The sequence below is a fragment of the Microcebus murinus genome, chromosome 6 (genome assembly GCF_040939455.1).
Source record: "Microcebus murinus isolate Inina chromosome 6, M.murinus_Inina_mat1.0, whole genome shotgun sequence".
Taxonomy (NCBI): domain Eukaryota; kingdom Metazoa; phylum Chordata; class Mammalia; order Primates; family Cheirogaleidae; genus Microcebus; species Microcebus murinus.
Genome location: NC_134109.1, coordinates 85,832,230 through 85,852,767, shown reverse-complemented (window position 1 = coordinate 85,852,767; position 20,538 = coordinate 85,832,230). Strand labels below are relative to the sequence as shown.

The 20,538-nt window shown below is 43.2% G+C and overlaps 1 protein-coding gene across 11 annotated transcripts in view; it reads right to left on the bottom strand.

The window, feature by feature from the left end:
• SEMA6D (semaphorin 6D) overlaps nucleotides 1-20,538 on the bottom strand; it is a 54,140-nt gene that overhangs the window by 8,192 nt on the left and 25,410 nt on the right. For 10 of the 11 annotated variants that reach the window (XM_076004331.1, XM_012763552.3, XM_076004326.1 and 7 more), the window contains exons 2-14: nucleotides 6,928-7,090; nucleotides 6,410-6,521; nucleotides 5,791-5,851; nucleotides 5,612-5,674; nucleotides 5,403-5,504; nucleotides 5,080-5,170; nucleotides 4,495-4,614; nucleotides 3,341-3,429; nucleotides 2,397-2,614; nucleotides 2,157-2,288; nucleotides 1,320-1,475; nucleotides 1,045-1,218; nucleotides 69-209 (exon numbers count right to left, since the gene is read on the bottom strand). In XM_076004331.1, the coding sequence (XP_075860446.1) occupies nucleotides 69-209; nucleotides 1,045-1,218; nucleotides 1,320-1,475; nucleotides 2,157-2,288; nucleotides 2,397-2,614; nucleotides 3,341-3,429; nucleotides 4,495-4,614; nucleotides 5,080-5,170; nucleotides 5,403-5,504; nucleotides 5,612-5,674; nucleotides 5,791-5,851; nucleotides 6,410-6,521; nucleotides 6,928-7,036 (1,568 nt within the window). In that variant the 5' untranslated portion in view covers nucleotides 7,037-7,090. Of the gene's footprint in view, nucleotides 1-68; nucleotides 1,219-1,319; nucleotides 1,476-2,156; nucleotides 2,289-2,396; nucleotides 2,615-3,340; nucleotides 3,430-4,494; nucleotides 4,615-5,079; nucleotides 5,171-5,402; nucleotides 5,505-5,611; nucleotides 5,675-5,790; nucleotides 5,852-6,409; nucleotides 6,522-6,927; nucleotides 7,091-20,538 lie in introns of those variants that run through there. The other variant, XM_076004330.1, reaches the window with a different exon arrangement.

The following is a 20,538-nucleotide window of genomic DNA, read 5'->3' as shown; positions in this document are numbered from 1 at the left end:
GGATTTTTTTCATCGTCAGAGGTTTTGATGCTGCGACACCCCGGGTAAGTAAAGAAACGCGGGCTTACTTTTTACACGATCCATACCGCTCGCAGCGACTGAGGGGAATGCGGACGACGCAGCCGGAGAACGCCACGTACAAAGCGTGGTGATCTTTATCCAGCTGTAACGAGATGACCTTTTTGTCTTCCTCGTTCTCAGCATTGCACCTATTTTGCGGGACACATTTTGGAGCCACATGTTTAGTCAGTCAAGCATGGTTTTTGGTTTTAGCAATTACTGGGAGCTGGGGAAATGGGAAGCGAGGGTCTTGGTAACAAACTAGGCAAGTGCACAGTTTGGGAAATAATCATTATGTGATTCGCCTTCTACTTCTCTGCATGGTTGGTTAAATTTCAGGCTGGGCAAAGGGTTTTTGTAAGACGGCTTTCCCGTTATGATGCTCAAAAGGGAACTGCATTTGCGAAGGCCATGTTAGATTGCAGGGAGCGAAATGGAGATGTTTTAATGCATTTAAATCTTCTGTGTTAGATGTTTCTGGATCTCTCCTTAGGTCCGCTTTTCGCCTATTTCTTGTTTGTTTTAATGGTCTCAATAATCTCTTACATAGCAATGGTTGGAAGAAAATGCTCATCTAGAATTATATTCTGTGTACGTGTGTGTGTGTGTGCGTGTGTGTGTGTGTGTGTGTGAATACGTGCTTACAACCAACCGTCTGCTGCATGTGGCAGCCTGAAATATATCTGCAGGGTACAAGGGGTGCTACGAAAATGTTCTCATCTTCCACAGGTAAAAAACAAGGACTGAATTATTTTTAAACTCTTCAACTGTTCACCTCCTTGCCCTGGTAGGCTCATGGAAAGAAAAAAAAAAAAAAAGAAACTAAAACAAATCCAGGATTTATCTTGGTGAGAAAAAAAAAAAAAAAACAGTAATATGCCAAACCACTGCTAATTTAGAGGGCTAAAAGGAAATGGCTAGAAGAAATAAATGCCGGAAATTTTTGAGCAATGCTCAAAGAGCATTCTCGTAAAATATACCTACTTTGCATGGTTGTAAGCTTCAATCTCTTCCAGTAATACGCTGTCGTTCAAAGAGAAAGGACTGGTCTTTGCCAAAACTTTAAGCACCACGCCAGCCTCGGAGCCAACAAAGATGACCGTGTAGTTCTGGTAGGGCCCTGCAGAGCGGTCCACGGCGATGGCCGTCAATCGGTACCTGCCAGAGGAGGTGGAAGAAGTCGGGGGGGGGGGGCTGACTGGAAGAGAACAGGCTGGACAGAATTGGGGTGGGGGGCACTGGTTCCCACACAATCTCACCTGACCCGAGTCTTTGTGAACCAGGGCTCGTCGGCGATGGGTGGGACAGCAGAGTCCATCAGGGGGTGGGATTTGATGAACGACAGGGTTTCATCCGGGAAATCGATAGAGGTTTTATAACCTTCAGCAAGGTCATGTTTTGCACAACAGCCAGGCCTGGAAGGAAACAGGGTTCTTTTATTCCTAACCCCCCCCCCCCAAACACACATGGCATCTCAGGAATAAGTGCACGTTCTGAAAAGAAGAGGTCAAGAGGGAAAGGTGAGCGAGTGAGACCAGAGGAGCAACGCTGTCTCCCGAATTCAGTGGGCTCTCCGCGTTCACGCTACAGGCTTGCAGGTCGCAAGGTGACATTGGTGACTCTGTCCGAGACGCTGCAGAGGGACCCGTTCCTGGTGTGGGAGGCTGGCCCAGCTGCTTTCCAGGAATGGATGCTTCCAACGACCTGAGGGTTTCGTTCAAGTCAAAACCCTTTTTGACCTTTTTCTTTTCTTTTTTTTTTTCTTTTTTGAGACAGAGTCTGACTCTGTTGCCCAGTCTAGGCGTCAGCCTAGCTCACAGCAACCTCAAACTCCTGGGCTCAAGCGATCCTCCTGCCTCAGCCTCCCGAGTAGCTGGGACTACAGGCATGCGCCACCATGCCCGGCTAATTTTTTCTATATATTTTTTAGTTGGCCAATTGATTTCTTTCTATTTATAGTAGAGACGGGGTCTCGCTCTTGCTCGGGCTGGTTTCTAACTCCTGACCTTGAGCTATCCACCCCTGCCTCGGCCTCCCAGAGAGTTACGATGACAGGCGTGAGCCACCGCGGGCCGGCCTTGACGTTTTTTCCTTACCTTGGCTTTGGTACTTTGTCTTCGGGAACCGCTGTCCAAACGGAATCTGGAGTTTTCTGTTCCTTAAACCGTCCTTTGAACACTTTTTCAATGTCATCCATGCTAAACGCACAGACGGCGGATCCAGGGATGCTGAGAGGAGAGAGAGCCATGTGTGAGGGGCTGGTGACAACGGGCCCACGCGCGCTCCTGACGCGCATGCGCAGAACACCCTCTGGAGTGCCAGGGAGCCGCTCTCACCTGTTGAGCTGTGTGGTAAACACCCCGACCACAGTGGGGATGCCATTGATCTGAATTATGTCTGTGATAGACTGCAGAACATCAAAGTAGAAAAATGAATCTCCGGGGACAGAACAGTTAAGCCGAGCCTTCAGAAAGGAAGTCCAGTGTTTCTCCAGGACCCGCTGGGAGCCACCCATGTCGTTTTTACAGATGCGGGCCACACGGGAATAGACCGCCTGCCCAGGGGACAAAAGCAGAGCGACAGGGCTATGAGCAAGGATGAGGACCGGAAACAAAGCGCTGCTATTTAAGGGATGGACAAAAAAAAAAAAAATGCTAAAGATATATCTGGTTCAAAAGAATCTAGTAGCAGCCTTCTCTCTAGGGGTCTGGACGGTAAGAATGTAAACTAGATTTACCTGTGAGAAAAAAAGGGCCATTTTCCCATTTTGCCAAGCATGCTTCCCAAGAAGTGAGCCATCCATCTGCCCTGCTGAATGAAAATCATTCCTGCACTCTGTCTCCAACTCTGCATCTCGTATTGTTAATGAAATGTGTTGTAGAAAGGGTTGCAATACTTTAAAATCGCACGGGCTTTCACTGAAACACTCAAAATTGAATGGAGCCCCTACTTTCTATTCTGCCTTTTAACACTGAGGAAGAATAGACTATCAGCAGATTTCTAAAGAGTAAAAGCATCCATAGCTCAAGGGTACCTGTAGAACACTTTCTGTAGTGGGGGGGGGGGGAGACAACTTCTCAAGGCCCAAGGCTGCTGTTTTCACTCTGGCCATTGTTTCCTGGCAATTATTCTCAGGATAAGCAACCCATGTCTCTGCACTTGGCCCTGTGTGCACTGAATTCAGTGCGGGAAAGCATGCCAAGCGAGCATCCACAGCCCTCCCAAAGTGGTCTCAACACCGTGCAGTACAAGTCCGCAGTACAGTCAAGCGCATACTTGCCTTGCCCAAATTATTATGCTCTACAGCAATTTCTCGAAAGAAGAAATAGACATAGTTTCCGTATTCTATGGCATGAAGAAAGTGTGGCTCTGAAAGAAAAATTGAAAACACACTGGTTCCTAAAGAGTAATTCAATTAGCATAAGACCCCGACTGCCAGGCATGACTGACAGATGTCGCGCCATTACGTTCAAGCCGACAAGGACTCCAATATGCCAGCAGTTCTGAGGAGCCCCAATGTGGGTGTGTTCAAGCTTCAGGGAGCCCGTCGTCTTTAAAGTCAGCTAATGGGCTGTAAAAAGGCCTACACGGAACTGAACTACAGCAAAGGTCTTTGTTTAAACAGATTTATTCATTAACCTATTTAACTAGGGAAGAAAATCTCTTATACTGAGAATAAAAAAAATCTTGATTTCTAGACTCTGAGGAACAAAACGACTCTGCAGACAAGGCCTAATCGATTCTCACTGTTAAGTTTCCAAGGTAGGTAGGCGAGCGTGGACAAGTAGTATTCCATGCATTTCGAGTTAGACAAATCAGCACCCACAGAGATAAGATCTCTCTCTCTCTCTCTCTCTCTCTTTTTGAGACAGAGTCTCACTCTGTTGCCTGGGCTAGAGTGCCATGGCATCAGCCTCGCTCACAGCAACCTCAGACTCCTGGGCTCAAGCAATCCTTCTGCCTCAGCCTCCCGAGTAGCTGGGACTACAGGCGTGTGTCACCATGCCCGGCTAATGTTTTCTATACTTTATTAGTTGGCCAATTAATTTCTTTCTATTTTAGTAGAGACGGGATCTTGCTCTTGCTCAGGCTAGTTTTGAACTCCTGGCCTTGCGTGATCCTCCCACCTCGGCCTCCCAGAATGCTAGGTTTACAGGCGTGAGCCATTGCACCCAGCCTCTCTCTTTTTTTTTTTGAGGTCATTCAGAATATACACCTGGGCAAACTTACTCTCCTGATACAACTACTAGTCTCTTCACTCCCCATCCATGGCCCTGTTCAAAACCTAAGCAGTGTGTACTTGCTCTAAATAAACAGCATAAAGTCATGTGCTGAACCCCCCCACCACCACCACCATGGCCGTGGCTGCTGTTTGCACTCAGGCTGTCCCACTGTCCCGGTGACCCCTGCCGTGTCACTGTTCTTCAAAGGTACCTTTTATCCATTTGGAATCATATTTTATTGTGCGGAGTGCAGATCCATCACCCATGCTTCGATAAATAACAGCATCGCTGGCCAAGAAGTCAGCCACTGTGGCAGAATACAGCTTCCCATCTGAAACCAAGGTTATAATTTTGGTAAAACAACCAGAATTATCCTGCAGTGTGTTAACTTAATGCAGTGTGTTAAACCCTTTGGTGTGCTTTCACCTGTGTTATTGTTATTTACACAAATAAACCTATACCTGGTACTCACTATCAACCTGTGACAGGGTGGCCCATGGCATTACCTAATTTTACAGATGAGAAATCTAAGCATCAAAATGTTAATAAGCAACTTATTGAGGGTCACTGGCCTAGTTCACAACAGGGCTAAGTGACAGAATACTTATCGTATGCATTGAAATAGCTTTGCTTTTAATCTCCTCTTTTTTGGAAATCTGTTCATAGATTTTTTTTAGCCTTTGAAACACTTATATCAAGGTAGCTACTCAAGTTATGAGCTTTCTTCTTCCTTTAAATTCCTTCTGCACCTTCGATGTCATTAATCATTTATATTCATTACACTGAAGGATCTTACCAGCAAAGAGGGCAACATTGGTTTGTCTGGCATCAAATGGGCATCTTGCCAGGCCACTAATTTCTTCCCCATCATACTCTAAAGTATTCAACTACAAAAGAAAAATAAATAGCTGGTGTTAGAACTGTTCAATGTGCCTGTTGGAAGGCACTACTGCTTTATTTGTATTGGAATTCTATTTGAAGAAGTCTGTCTTTATTCTTTCATAGCATTAGAGGTAAAATAAATTACTAGAAAATGGAAAAGATTCAACTTTAACAACATACGACGGAGGGAAGAACAGTGGATCAAAAAAAAAAGCACATCATGCAAAACATACTTACCCTATAGTATCTACACATGGGATTGAATGCATTGGTACCACAAACAAAAACCATCTCATCGTTTCTTGGAACAAATACTTTGATAAAGTTGTGGCATTCGTCCTAAAGAAAATAACGATTACATTAAAATCAGACATTCCGCTTGCTGAAACTGTGGTATCAAGCCCACAAAAGACTGAGTCTGGCAGGCACTCGTCTGTTAAACTCACTTTATGTTTGCCTTTCATAGCACAGTTTTCTCGATCTTGTTGTCTTGATCGCCACGTCAGTTTCTGTATTAATCAAGCAAAATTAATTTTTTTTTTTACTGGGAATATTTTTGGAGGGGAAAAAACATCATTCAGGTACTGAGGGAATGCAAATAAATTTGTCAACGACAATTGCCTACCTTGCTTGGAATTACTTCTGTTTTGGGAATTTCATTTAAGTTTACTGTATAAACTTGATCCCTGTTGGAAATAAGGCAATAAGTCACATCATGTGAATACATAAAAATGTTAAGCTGCTTCTTATTTTATTTTTACAGATCTGCTTTTATTGTGTTTTGGAGATCATCTGGATTTTCTCTGTCTCAAGCAAAGTCAACAAAGAGTGCTTTTTCATTAGTGAGATACTTTTATATATTACTGTAGTCAGAGAGCAAAGAAAAGCTATTCTCTCCAGGCATGGGTCAAACTGCTCCATGGTATCAGCACAGACATATTTCTAATATTTGCTTGAATAATTCTAAGTTGAAAACGAATAAAGAAAGTTTTTTGCCCCAACTGCTTTAGGGAAAAAGAATGGTGTATGATTTCTTGATGGCAGCGATAAAACAGCACTGCTGAAAGCTTTGACTCTATATTTTGTTCCTGGTATACAACACTGACTCTTCTCAGTGGATATTTCTGGCTACTTGCAATTTTTGATCACAATCACATATTAGTTTTTCATGAACTACGCACATTAATGCAAGCGCCACAAGAGAAAAGAATTTTAATCTAATAAACCAACGAGAGGAAAATTACCTGCCAGCAATATAAAGTGTGTCTCGAATTTTCAACATCAGCTGAAAGTCCAGCCTGTGCTGCGATTCATTGCCTGAAGGGCGTCCTCTAAAAACCGGATATTGCCTTGAATCTGCAAGTAAAAATGGGCTAAACCATCAGTCAGGATTATGGAGCTGAAGAATCAATATACAGCATTGATTAGCTGTATATACTAGTTGTAGAAGGGTTTTAACTAAATTCCTCTCTTAAGGTCTTGAATATAAATGAATAAAAAGACAGTGAATGTCAGCAAATGGCCTTTTTCTTTTAACTGAAAATATATAACCTACCTATGGGTTGCTGTAGAAAAGCACCCCACAAAATTGTCCCATTCCTCCAGATACCAAGAAATGATCACAGATAGGTTAATATGCAAAACATTTTTAAGACATAAAAATCCTTCTCTCCCTCTTTCTGAAAATGAATGTGCTTATTAGCAAAATGAAAACAAAGAAGCTTCCTTCTCAGCAAAGGCCAGTGTTCTTGAGGTGACTCACAGTGATAGTCCACGGTGTTAAGGGGCTCGTCATCTTCAGGAAAGCTGACTGCCCTCAGCCGGGAGACCGTCAGGAGCAGCACGTGGGTGCAGAGCAGGGAGACCCTCATGGTGGGCCACGGGGAAGTCAGAGAAGCCCCTCCTCAGAAATCCCACCGAGCTACCTAGAAAACAGAAGCAGTTTGCAACGCTCTCTGTGCTGTGATGAAACTGTTTTCTCATTTGTCATCAGCTCGATTTTCGCCATCAGCTCCCTCCCAAGCCCCCCTCCCACCAGGAACGACGCTGGCAGTGGTGGATCAGGTATCTCTGAAAACACGGGCAAAAAGATGGCGGCACGCCAGGCCCGAGTCACGCATCTGGGGAGCATACTGACGTTCTAGGCAAATTTGCAAGAACTTCTGAGGTAATAACAACTGTATGTCATCACAGGAGAATCACCACCGGAACCATGAGCAGAAATGCTGGCTGCTGACTTGGCAAGAAGACGGGTAAAGTTGGGATTAGAATTTTAATGAAACTCCAATCTGCATCCCTTCCCCCAGTCCTGAAACTCATCCGATATAGCTTGTCTCTGTCCCCCCACAAAATGTCCAGGCTGCCTCGAAAATTAGCCAGAGAGCTGATGATCCTGTCACTGCATGATTCAAGCTTTAGACATAAATTCTTAAGTCGAGTAGTTCCCTAAGCTTAGTAGGGAACATGGAAACAGTGACATGAATGACCTTGAATCAGGGTGAAAGGGCACTGAAATAAATGAAATGATTTCATGATAACCAATCAAGCAAAGCAGGGCAGGGATGAAGCAGCACAGCTGACACCAGCCACCAGGGAAGTCTCCATTTTTACATAAAACCATCTGGACACAAACCAATACCCTAAGTATGCCTGTCCTCTTAGCTTTATTGAACTTTAGCACTGTAGGAGGCCTTAGGGACCATTGAGTCCAGCCCCCTCGTTTTTCAGATGAGAAAACCAAGGGCTGGAAAAATTAAGGGACTCACTGAATTTCATGTTAGCTAGTTAAGGCAAGACTGGAGTTTGGACTCTCAAGACATGAGTCTTTGTTCAGGTTCTTTTCACCATCTTAAATGGAGAAAATAAATGACTGGGTTTTTCCTTTCAAAAATATAGCATTACAAAAAAATTTGGGGTGGGGAGAAAATATAGTCATCATCTTTATTGAAGTGTTTCACAGGTGTTAAATTTCATTAAATTGAACATTACATATGTGCAGTTTATCGTACATTAATACCTCAATAAAGCTGTCAAAATATAGCATTAATTGTACAATAATAACAGTAAAAATTTAAAAAGATCTTTAAATGTCATTAACTTATTAAAAAGATAAATTAGAGACCTGTTAGGCCAACAGAATGGATATTTTTGTGAAGCAGTAAGTGTTCCACTTTGCAAGAGTACCACCCTTTACTCAACCAAAACTGTCACTACCAGCTTCTGTACTGAACATCAAAACAATTTGGCTTTACCCTAAGTCCCATATACCTAAGAAGTTTCGGGGAGATCATCAGAATTACTTCAAATTCCAGAATAGTCCAACCACTAAACCAGGCATTCACTGTGCCTCTTCATAGACTTAATGTCAGACACACAGATGTGCACGCATGCATGCTATGCAATGCTCTCACTATGTCTCCAACTACAAAAGAAGCCAAGTATATGTGAGTTTTTGCACCCTAGTTTTGCAAGGAGAAAGCACTGCAATAATTTTTTTCCTTAGGAACGATAATCCAGCAGTAAGGTAACACATTTAAAATGCCTTACAAAAATCATGGTGGAGTAGAAACTGTGGCAGCATCATTTTGTACTCAAGTTGAAAGAGTTTGAACTTTGGAGTCTGTCTGCATTATGTGTGGCCACTTACTAGCTAATTGACCTGGGAAAGGTTCTTCAATCTCATTAGTTCCTTTACCTATAAAATAGAACAGAGCACTGTCTCCTCAGGGTGAAAAGGAACCAAATACCTGGCACATAGCGGATTGTGAGCAAAGTTAGTCCCCCTAACCCATTTCCTACTGGAGGCTCCTGGATATGGCCAGAGTGACTCTAAGAGTCTGCACAGGGCCTGGGGAAAAGATGTCCTAAAATAGTAAGGCTATTTGGCCCATTTTTCTGCCACAAAATGGATAGTTATTTTAAAATACTAAAAAGACTACTTTTAGAATGAATTTTGCAACTTGTGCCTATTTATGAAACCCGCAAAATAAAGAAAAATCACCCATACTTCTACCATCCATCCTAACCTAACAACCATGTTGATTATGCCACCTGCATACGTTTTCAATTGTCATGACAAGAGGGCCTCTTTCTGTCTACCACTTCTAGCAATGTCTTCCTGTTTTGCTTTTCCATAGAGTTCTACCATTTATAAAAACCCTAGAAAGATGAAGTAATATAATAATAGTACAAAATGTTGCCCTGAAAATTAGCTTCTGCTATAACGTCAATCCCAAACAGCATACTCTGGATGGAAAGTCACTGAATCTTTCTGCTGGGTATCAGGAAAAACAATCAGAAGCACCAATCAATCCAAAAGAAATGTAGGAATATCTGCATAAAAACAAAAATATAGTTGTTCTCCATGACAGGTAACTGGCTCACATCAGGTAGGCAGACAGCATGGGCAGGGAGGGGCCCTCACCAGGAATAGTGTGATCCCAGCATTAAGGCTGAGGATGGAATCACTGCTGACTCACTAGCAAGCACCAAGCTGCAGGCTGAGCTATCATTTCCTATAACTCATTCATCTGACACTGCAGAAAGCAATTTCTCCCCACACCCCGCCTCCCGCCAGTCTAATCGTCCAAAAATAAAGCCCTACCACTAACTGCTTCCTGTCTCTGCATAAAGCTTTATTTTTTTAAAAAGAAAATCACTTTCAGACTTGCCATAGAAGTCATAAATGGAAGTATTTAATGCTATACATATATCAAAGTAAGGCTGGGTGGAGGAGGGAAGAATCTGGAAATACCTTAGAGAAGTATATCAGAAAGGAGAAGTATTTGCATGTAAACCTCTTGGACTACTTAGCTTTCACTGTATTTAAGGATGTCTTTCAGGATTCCAGGGCTCAGTATAGTGAGGCTAGTTATGTTGAATGAGGGCAAGCCAAGACATAGGAAAAAGTGCTAGAAAAGAGCACAGGCCGTGTGGTTAGAAAAATCTGATTCCAAATTTGCTTATGCCATTAGTTCCTGGCTTTGGGACCCTGTTTAAGCTGTCTTAATCTCTTTAAGCCTCAGTTTAATCAGATGTAAAATGGGAATAATTATCCTTACCACCTCTTAGGTTCTTCTTAGAATTAAATGATACAGTTTATATAAAGCTTCTAACACAGGACCTCACTCTATAGTAAATCTTTAGTAAATTTTAGTGAATATCATCATAACTATTATAATGACCTCTTATTGGGCAAAAAGGCCAACAACAAAAAAGCAATGTTCACTCCTTCATCTTGAACAACTATTTGCAAACTAGTTGCACACTATTTATGTATGGCATCAAACCAATGATAGGAGTGTTCCTAGGTGAAAATGTACAGCTTCATAGATAAAGATGCCTCCAAAGAGGAAGAAGGAACCTTCTTCATATGTAAGCTTATAGTAAAGAACATAACTACACGAGATTATTCCCTCCAGTCGGACAGTGAGCAGAGATATCTGAGTAAATATACTTTATCATTTTTTGGTATTTTATATGGTGTTCTCCCATACATTCCTGACATGAAATTCAATATATAATGAGGAAAGCTCTTAAAAGGAGTTGAGTGCTGCCAAGACAACCAGGGCTTGAGCAGCAGAATCCTGGAGAGAAGGAAGAAGGTACAAAGAACCAAGCTTCACACTCAGCACTTGATTTTTACCTGATGGGACTTGCTAATTCTTAAGCTCTATAAAAATAAGAGTGTAGTCATAAGGAGGAGTCAACTTTTTGGCAGTCTCAAGTTTAGGACCCACCAAGAGGGAGAAATACTAGTCAGTAACCAAATGCTCTCACTTGAACTTCTGGAAAGCTATACCCTAGAAGAAGAGAAAAACATGAGGCAGACCAAACTTTAAAAAATTCCAACCTGATCTCCAATAACTTTAGTACTGGACTGGATGGATGTAATCTCTCAGTCTAGCTACTTGCCAGAAAAGATATGGTGAAACCTCTCTAAAAAAAGAAACCATCCAGAGACTGTAGTTTTTTATACATAATACCCAAAATTCAAGAAATTACCAGACATTCCAACAACTACAACTAAGAAAGAGAGAGAGAGAAAGAACAAGCTCATGTGGACAATAGAACTAGGCCCATAAGTAACCCAGGTATTAGAGTTATCTGACATACGTCTTAAAAGTAAGTGTGCTTATTTTGTCCAAGAAAAAAGATGACAAAGTGGAAAATTTCACCAGAGAACTGGAATCTCTAAAAAAGAATTAAATGAAAATTCTACAACTGAAAAGCACAATAACTAAATTTTCTTAACAGATGTGGTTAGCAACATATCTGTCAGAGCTGAAGAAAAGATTAGTAAAAAGAATGATAGGTTAATGGAAGTTATCAGACAGAAATGTGGAGAGCAAAAAGACTGGGAAAAAACCAAGAAGAGGATAAGAGACATACAGGACCTTGTGAAAAGATCTAACATATTGTAGTCCCTGAGAGTGAACAAAGAGAAATATACAGAAACAATATTTTTGATAAGATAATGGCTCCTTTCTTTTTCAAAATTGACAAAAAATCATAAGCCACATATTCAAGAGATGTAAGAACTTCTAATTACAAACAGAATCACATTCAGACACATCATAGTCAAAAGTGTTCCAAGCAAGACAAATTTTTAAAATGTTACAAGCTAAAAGATATATTACCTTCAAAGGAGCAAGGCTAATGCTGACAGCTGATTTATCAACAGAAACAATGGAAATCAGTAGACCATAGAACAGAATTTTTAAAGTGTTGAAAGAAAATAAAATTTCAGCCAAGAGTTCTATAACTGGTACAAATATCCGTCAAAAATAAAGATGTGTTAAACAAAAACTCAAGAGATTTTCTGTTAGCAGACCCAAACTAAAAGAAATACTAAAAAGAGGTTCTTTAGGCAGGATAATTTACAGGGAAAGTTAACACAAGTTCTTTTTATGGTTACAAAATAGTGGCCAAATTTGAAATTAATGAATCCTAGATAAAAAAAAAAAATCGGTATATAGTTTTTGTCTCTCTGAAAACTATATTAATTTAAAGGAAATGAGAGTGCAGAAATGGGAAGACCTACTTTGTCCCTAGCTCAAAGAACCCAGAGAGATACCATGTTGATTTGAAGTTCTCCCCCTGGCTCTCTTTGGAGATGACACTTCTCAAAGAGAATCTATGCAGACTCTCAGACTCCACCTACGTCAGGACCTGAAAGCAGAGTTGGTTCCTTCTAGCTTCCCAATGACTCTTCCAGACCTTGAGCCTCCATGAAAAGTCTTTGATTGAAGTTCTTCCCTACTTCCTCTCTTTTGTCTAATACTTCCCAGTCATTTTCTCTAGCCTTTCAAAGACGTTAGTAGCCCCAGCCCAGGGTTTCCATAGTGGGACTTTACCTCAAAAATCATAAAGTCAATCACCATGTTCTCTGAGCCTCATCTCTTGTCCTTCCAGTGTGTGATCTGACCACTTTCACCACGACTACTCTTTCTTCTCATCAGGGCTTTCAGTTCGCTAAATGCTCTCATTTCTTCTGATCATTAGCCTTCTCTGATGTCAACATAACTCTTTCTCCATCTTAGATATAATAGTCAATAGTCAGTCATTTCCATAATACTTCTGCCTATGCTCCTGACTCCCCCATCCTCCATGTCCTTGTCAGACTTCCTTACAAAGTCCTTATTTTGGAGAAACTCAGTCATTCACCTCCTGTACCTGCCTCAGAGCAGGTTGAGTACTAGTGATGACAACCACTTCATGGGGCAATCTGGTAGTGATATAACAGAATTCTTGCCATTAACTACAAATAGCACTATAAAACTCCATGGACAGCCTGTGTTTCTCTAGTAATATTGCCCACTCCCCAAATCAGTAAGTTTAAACTTTTCCCACTTTCCTCAAGGCCCCCATCTGCTTTCTCTTCACACTCTGCTACCTTCCTGCCTCCCAGCTACTTCACATAGAAAATAAAAGCCAAATGAAAGGACATTCTTCAATCTTCCCTTTTCTCTTTACCAAATACATCAACTCCTCTCCTGTGCTTTCAACCCAATCCCTTCACTCTTTTCTTGAAAAGAAAGATATTGATTACATTTCTCTCTGGTATATTCTATAGTTTTTAACTGATTAAATATTGTCTGTCAGCATTGCAATTTGTCCATGTGTCTTTCTCACCTAAAACAAAGAAAATAATCTCGTGTGGTCCCAAATCCTCCTCTAGCCATCACCTGTCTCTTCCCTTCTCTTCACAGGCAATGGAAAGAAGTTTTGCATTTTCATTGTCTTCATTTCCTCACCTCCTGCTCATTCTTTTCCTTCCCGTGTTCCAGTTCCTCTCTTGGTAGACACTGATGACCTCCAGGTACCTAGATGCTGTGGAAATTTTCCAGTCCTGTTTCATCTGAGTATTCAGTAGCTTTAGATAGTTGACCATTCACAGATTTTCCAAACACTGCCTTTCCTTGCTTTCTGTTACACCAAATTCTTCTGATAGTTTGCCCACCTCACTGTCTGCCCCTTGTTTGTATCCCATTCACTTTCTGGATGCAACAAGAATCATCTTTTCAGAATATAAACATGATCATGGACTCTCATAATCCTCAGGTAACTTTCTATTACTCTTAGGATAAAGCCCAAGTCTTTTCCATGTGGCCTTTAGAGGTCTTCATGTTCTGAGTCCTGCCTCCCTTCCCAGTCTTACCCTGAGCCTCTATCCCTCTTTTCTTGTGCCGCTTCCACCTGGCTCTGTTTTTGGGCCTGCAATGTGTCATCATGCCACCTAGCAAACCCTGCTCCTACTTTCTCTCTAGATGGCCCTTCTTGCCTCCCATCCTTGGCCTAGTTAAGTCCTCCCCATGTCTCAGAGCCTAGGGAAGATTTTTCTCAGTCCCTTGGGTCGAGTATGTCTCACAATTGTCAATACCTGTGACAACCATGAACAGACTATAAATGAAGGACTAACCATGTGTCCTCAGTCACCATAGCCCTGCTGAATCCTGCCTGATTTCCATTTATATAATGCTATTAAATAAACTAGAGAGGGTAGCATACCCAGGAAGGATGGGCACCTGGGGTTCTAGTCCCCAACAGCACTGCCATTTTTAGTTGAGAATGCTGTGAACTAAAGGAAGAAGAGCAGGTGGAGCTAGACCTGTGGCATAAGAGGCACAGCTGTCTCTGGACTGCATGACACTCCAGGTGGCACTGGTCACATTACAGTCGATGAGGATGATGCACCTGGAGTCACAGGAATGACAGATCTACCATCTATGGGTCATGATAGCCTCACATGACTACATGAAAAAGGAGCAATGGATTTAAGTAGACTGAATGAGAACAGAGAGAAGCAAATTATTTTCTACCCCTTGAAGCCTACACCAAGACAGAAAGGTTGTAACTGAAGGGAAATTACAAAAGAGAGGTTTAGGTTTACATAGCATCCATATGCCTACGTTGTATGCAGTGTGTTCTGTGTAGGGATTTGGATTTTAATCAGTGATCACCATCAGCATCTAATGGGAATGGTATGATAACTAGGCTGACGGCATAACCTCTGCTGTATAGTAAGGTGATACACACTGAACTGCAAGCCCTTCTTTCACCTCCCATGTGTGGTGAGAAGATGAGACTAGGAACTATCTGTAGGTACACACAAATTCCAGAAGAACCCTAAGTAGAGTTGGGGCAGGTACTCTGGGCTCCTCTGAACAGCGTGGGTAGCCACTTGCACCCGGGCTCACCAAGTTACTCTTGGCTGATGGTGTCTTGGATGAGCATCAGCTCTTCCGTTGAAGGAATCTCTATGGCTATCCCACACCATTCCCGCCCAATCCTCTCCTGCACACAGGCTTGGGAATCAGGTGCTTGGGGATCGGAACACATAGTTACACCCTCTCTTGTTCTGGGCCAGAAAGAAATAGCTGAAAGGCCCTTGACTTCTCAGCCCCCAGGTTCGAGGAAGAGGCTTCCAGCCCTGTTAGGTTAATGACACTTTATAATTAACTATCTAAAACTCTGCCCCACGGCATGCAGAGGAAATGACAAAGCGGCTCTCTGACTCACCTTCCGCGCAGCTGAAGCGCTGCTGACACACCAGAATCCGGAGGACGCACACGCTGAAGGAGCAAGGGAGAGCTACTCTGGAGGACTGGAGACTCCGTACCACGAGGAACAAATCAGGGATTCTCCTTCCCCCACTGACACCGGCAGCAAGAGAGGAAAGAGCCCAGGCACCAGGAGATCTGGGGCCTCAGACTTGCTGTGTGACCACGGACAAGTCAATTTACCTCTCTGGGCTGAGTTTCTTCATGGAAAAAAGGTGTGTTGGTGGGGGGCAGGGAATTAAAAATTGTAGAAATGCTGTCTTCTCTAACAGTCCATGATCTCCTCCCAAGGGCTGGAAGGACTCCTACTCCCCCTACCTGCTCGGATGAGTATCCTGGTGTAACCCTCACTGTCTGGCTGGTTCCTGCCCCTCACCATACAAGCACCTCAAGTGGCCCCTGTCATAAACAAACAGCAGTCCCCTGCCCCACAGGCTGCCTCCACATCTCCCTCTCCCACTTCCTTTTCCAGCCAGGCTTCTTTGAAGAGAAGTCTGAATCCACTGTCTCCCCTTTTTCATCTTTCCTTACCTTTTTAGCCCACTTTAGCCTAAATTTAACTCCTTCCTATTAACCTTCTAATTGCCAAATCCAAGGCCATTCTCATTTTAAGTCTTCCTTTATCTCCTTGAGGCATATAATCATCTAGGCTGTTTCATGACATCTTGAAATGCCACCTCTGGCTTTTTGGAGTTCGCTTCAGCTCTCTAGCTAATCCTTTTCAGGAACCTGCCCAAATTTGTCCTAACACGCGCCCACCCCTTGGATGTGGTTCTTCATGGCTCCACCTGGGTCTCCGGGGAGTCACTCACATCACACCTACCTTCTTCACTGCCACCAACTCATGACAGACCAAATCCACACGTCCAGCACAGACCAGATTCCTCAGCTCCACATCCAGCCCTCTAACTCTCTGCTAGATATTTTCATCTCAGTAAAATATAGGTAATTCAGACTCAGTGGTCTAACACTGAACTTAAGAAAATTTGCCTTGACTTCTCCACCTGCTAAATTCCCTGCAGAACACAGGCTCAGAGCTCAGCGTGCCTGGATTCAAAGCCAAGCACCGCAGCTCACTAGCCATGCGAACTTGGACATGTTACCTAACCTCTCAGACTCTCAAGTTTCCCTGCCTAAAATGAGTATACTAACAGCACCAATATCATCACAGTGACTCAGTGGGATAACTTCCTGTGTAAAGCATGTCGCCAAACTCCTTGCACCTGGGAAGAATCCAATAATTACAACTACTGTCATTATTGTTATTGATATTTTTCATATCCTACTCAGTCACTCCAGTCTTAAGCCTGGGAGTCATCCTAGATCGCTCTCTCTCCATCACCCTCTCTTTCGAATGTGTCAGTACATCCTATTGATTCTATCTCTTCACTGATCTAGAATCTACTCTTAGCTGGTTTCTGCTCTCCCAGATTTCTGGTGCATTCTCCACGAGGCCATCAGAATGATCTTTCCAAAACGCAAACGGTGTCATGTTACTTCCCTGTCTAAAAGCACTTTAATGGTTCCCAAAGGCCTATATGTAAGGTCTAAATTCATTTCCAAGATTTACAAGGTCCTTCGCGATCTGATGCTTGCCAGCTTCTCTGTTTCACCTACTCATGCTTCCCCACTTTGACCCCAAAGCAGTGTCTTCTGCACACACTATTCTCTCTAAAATGCCCTTCCTGGCAACTGTCTACTCACCAGCTCAAAACTTCCCTGGCCCTCTCTCCTTCTGCATTCCTCCCCACCTCGGACTACACTCCCCCAGACACACTGCTCTGCTCAGGACGCTACTCTGAGACCAGCCCAGGACTTCTATTACAGCCCTCATCACTCACAGCAATGCTCGTATCTTCACGTTTTCTCTACTCAGCTGGGCTGCGCGACGGAGTGTCATTCTCTCTACCGCCAGCATCGGGCACTGGGCTTGGCACCCAGGAGGCCCTCAGTAAATAATGAATGGAGGGAGAAAGAAATAAATGGAGGAGGCAGCACACTGGCAGGACTCAGCCATGGCACATATGCAAACAAAGTGGACAGCTCTCCACCGCCACCCCAACACTGAGTCCACCACCGTTCCCCTGTGGCCTTGGCTCACAATCCTTCCTCCGTAGCCCCAGCCCATGAGTTTCATTCAGGTGCTGTGAAATCAAGAGGTTCTCTGTAACAGGCAACACATGCCTCTTTTCACAACTACCCATCGTTAACGAACTGCTCTTTGATCCAGGAGAAACAGGCAACACGGGCCAAAGAACTAAGTGATTTCTGTCACCCCTCTGTACCCCCTGAAATTCCTGCTCATTCTGCAGCTTTCTCAGAACAAAGGGAAGGAAATCAGAGCTGTGCCTGAGAGTGGGGAGCAGGGTACATGTGACTGGCAGAGAGGAAGCCTGCTTAAACTCCCCAGTACTCAACAAATAAATATAAAATAAAAATCAGACTGCCTAATAAATAGCTGGCTTATGCCTGAAATTCTGCAAGGGGGAATTCTTTTCTTTGGCTGTTGGCCTTTCTTTCCAGTTATAAAAGTAGTAGTGCCTTGCTTTTAAAATCAGCGTCTTTCTAAAAGTTGGGTCCATTTTGTTTATTTTAATATTAATTATATTTTATGTGCATGATACAGTTGGCAACATAAAGAAGTTTTCTCAAAGCGAATGCACCTTGTACACGAGATTTTTCACTTTAAGTCTGGCTTTTATTAAAGTGAAGCATACCAACATCTGACACAGTTAATGCTTCTGGTCACATATTAATAATTCAAAAAGGAACTGAACTTTAAAAGAGTTGGGCAGGAAGGGACAGAAGACAGGATCCAACCTGTCTTTGCCAATTCCAAGCAAACTCGAGCAGAGATCCCAGGATTTGACCTCTGATCAGAACCATTGCTCTGGGCAGCATAATTCTAGTGACAACTCCCCTACAAGTTTTTGCCTGTCTGCCTGAACTCAAATCCAGTAACATCTTTAAAGCGAAATTATACTAGCAACAATCCTCATTTAAAGTGAAAGTAGCACAAAAAACGAATGAGAGGATGATCCTCATATCTAAGTAGAGAGAATAGGCTGTCCAGACAGGTGACAAAACATATCAACTTCTTAAGAGATCAAGATAAAGACCTGCTCTGTGAAAATACAAAGCACAAGGAAACTTCTTCAACTGAAAAAGAAAGAAAAAAAAAAAAAAAAAACATGGCGGGGATTGCTGTGGCAGAAATGAACAAGGGTGTCTCCTTTAAGGGAGTTTTGCAGGCTAACTAAGGACAAGAGAAACTAAAAGCCTTTTTTTTGGTCATCTCCTCCACACATATAGTCCCAGCCAGGCCAGGCGACTCCCCTTCCAGGAAAAGGAGCCCTTCAGACAAAGGAAGGGTGCAAAGTTCCAAGGGGTACCTGAGACACCAAAGGACTCAGCCTGTCTTTGGAACATTGGCTTCTTCTCCCAGATGACCTGCTGGGGCCGCCATATGGCCTGCATGTGACATTGTGTCCAGGATAATAGGGTCTGAGTCTAGGTCTGGTCCTGCCCTCTGGGCTGGGCTGACAGAAGTAGAGCGTGTTTGTTCTGATTCTCCTGACTTTTGTGACGCCACCACTATGTGGCTGTAGCTTTCAATGTACTCCTCGGTGCCTTTTTCAGGATTTCAAAGAACACGAACAGTACCAAGGCCAGGAAGGACTGCGGATGGGCTGCTGCTACTATTCCTGTCTGACAGGGAGAGAATACGCAGATAAATCAAGGGACTTATGATCCAAGAATGGTGAAGCCAGCTTAGAACCCAGATGTCACAACGGCGTCCAGTGATCTACGTTTATCATCACTGCCAACAACAACAGGGATTTGCTCTATTTTCAGGAGCTCGTGTCTCGCTCGGTACTCTGCAAACTGCCTCACCAGAGGATCCCAGGTGACATCACGCTTTAAAACGGTTGTTGAAGGCTTTATAGAAGGGAGAAAACTCTAACAACCCAGAGAAAAAAAATCGGCCTATTTAAAAATTTTGCAAGCTGAGAACGTCTGGTCCGAGTCCTTTGGTTTTCAGTCACCAAAAATACGGCCTTTGTATTTGCCCTCTGTATCTGAGAACACAGTGACAGTTACTTGTCCAAGGCAAGTTTAAAGCAGGATTCTGGATTGTTCAGAAGGACCCTAAGCATTAACATCATCAGCATTTCGTAAAATCAGTTCTGACTTGTCCTTTTAAAATGTACTTCCTGGGTGAAGGGGACATGGAACTCCTTGTACTATCATTGCAACTTTCTGGGGTTTGTAACTATTTCAAAATAATTATTTTTTAAAAAATGTCTTCTGTCCTACTGATGGAAATGAGTGAGGTCCCTGGTAAGGTAAGTTCAGACGGGCAGTTCTGGACTAAAAATGAAACTGTAACCAAGAATGAGCATAATAAATGGCCCAAGTAGGTTTTATGGCCAGCAAAGTCCAGGCTGGGCTGGGGGCAGTGCACCCGCCACCCCTTGCAGCCCTTTGTCTAGACTCCCTATCTGATAGACCACGGCCTTCTGGAACCTCTGGGTCCACAAGGGCAAAATGGGAGTTTCTGTAAAATCCACACAAGTTCTCAGAATCTCAGCTGCTAATTTTTACTAAACTGAATCAAGACCAAGAGGTTGTGAACAAAGCTTGGCCCCTCCTACTGCCAGGGATGGAGCCGGACTGAAGTGTGGGCAGCAGGGTGAAGAACATGGGGTGCAGAACACGGCTCTGGAGCCAGCCTGCCTGAGTGGGAGTCCCAGCTTCGCTCTGCAACCAGCCGTCTGACCTTGGGCAAGCTAGGAAATGGCTTACTTCCCTGACCCTGTAAATTGGGGACAATACTACCAGCTGCGTCAGAGTTGCTGTGAGGACTGAACAAGTTCTTTAAAGAGCTTACCTGAGATATCCTGGCCCATGATAAGCACCATAATAATTTCTCTTAGGCGAGGTGAGTACCAGGAAGCCTGTTCAAGGTTAAAGGCACCACACCTTGAAGGAAGGGTGTGTGGTTCAAACGCTGGAGATAATTATGCTTCCAACATTATATTGCCCTTATCTACATTTATTCTCACTTCCCCTTATGAATCACCCCAGGGGACGGTAATCTCACCCCAGATATCAAACACACCTGGGGATAACTGGGATTTAAGAAATCTATTAAAGATTTCACTCTTGGCCTCTAGGAAGCCAAGAGAGCCAATGAGGAAGCCAATTCACCTCGTCCAGCTTCAGTTTCCTTACTCTGTATCATTAGAAATTGGGCTAGAAGGTCGGTAATCTCTAAGGCCACTTCCGAGTTGTGAGATTTGACGATTCTG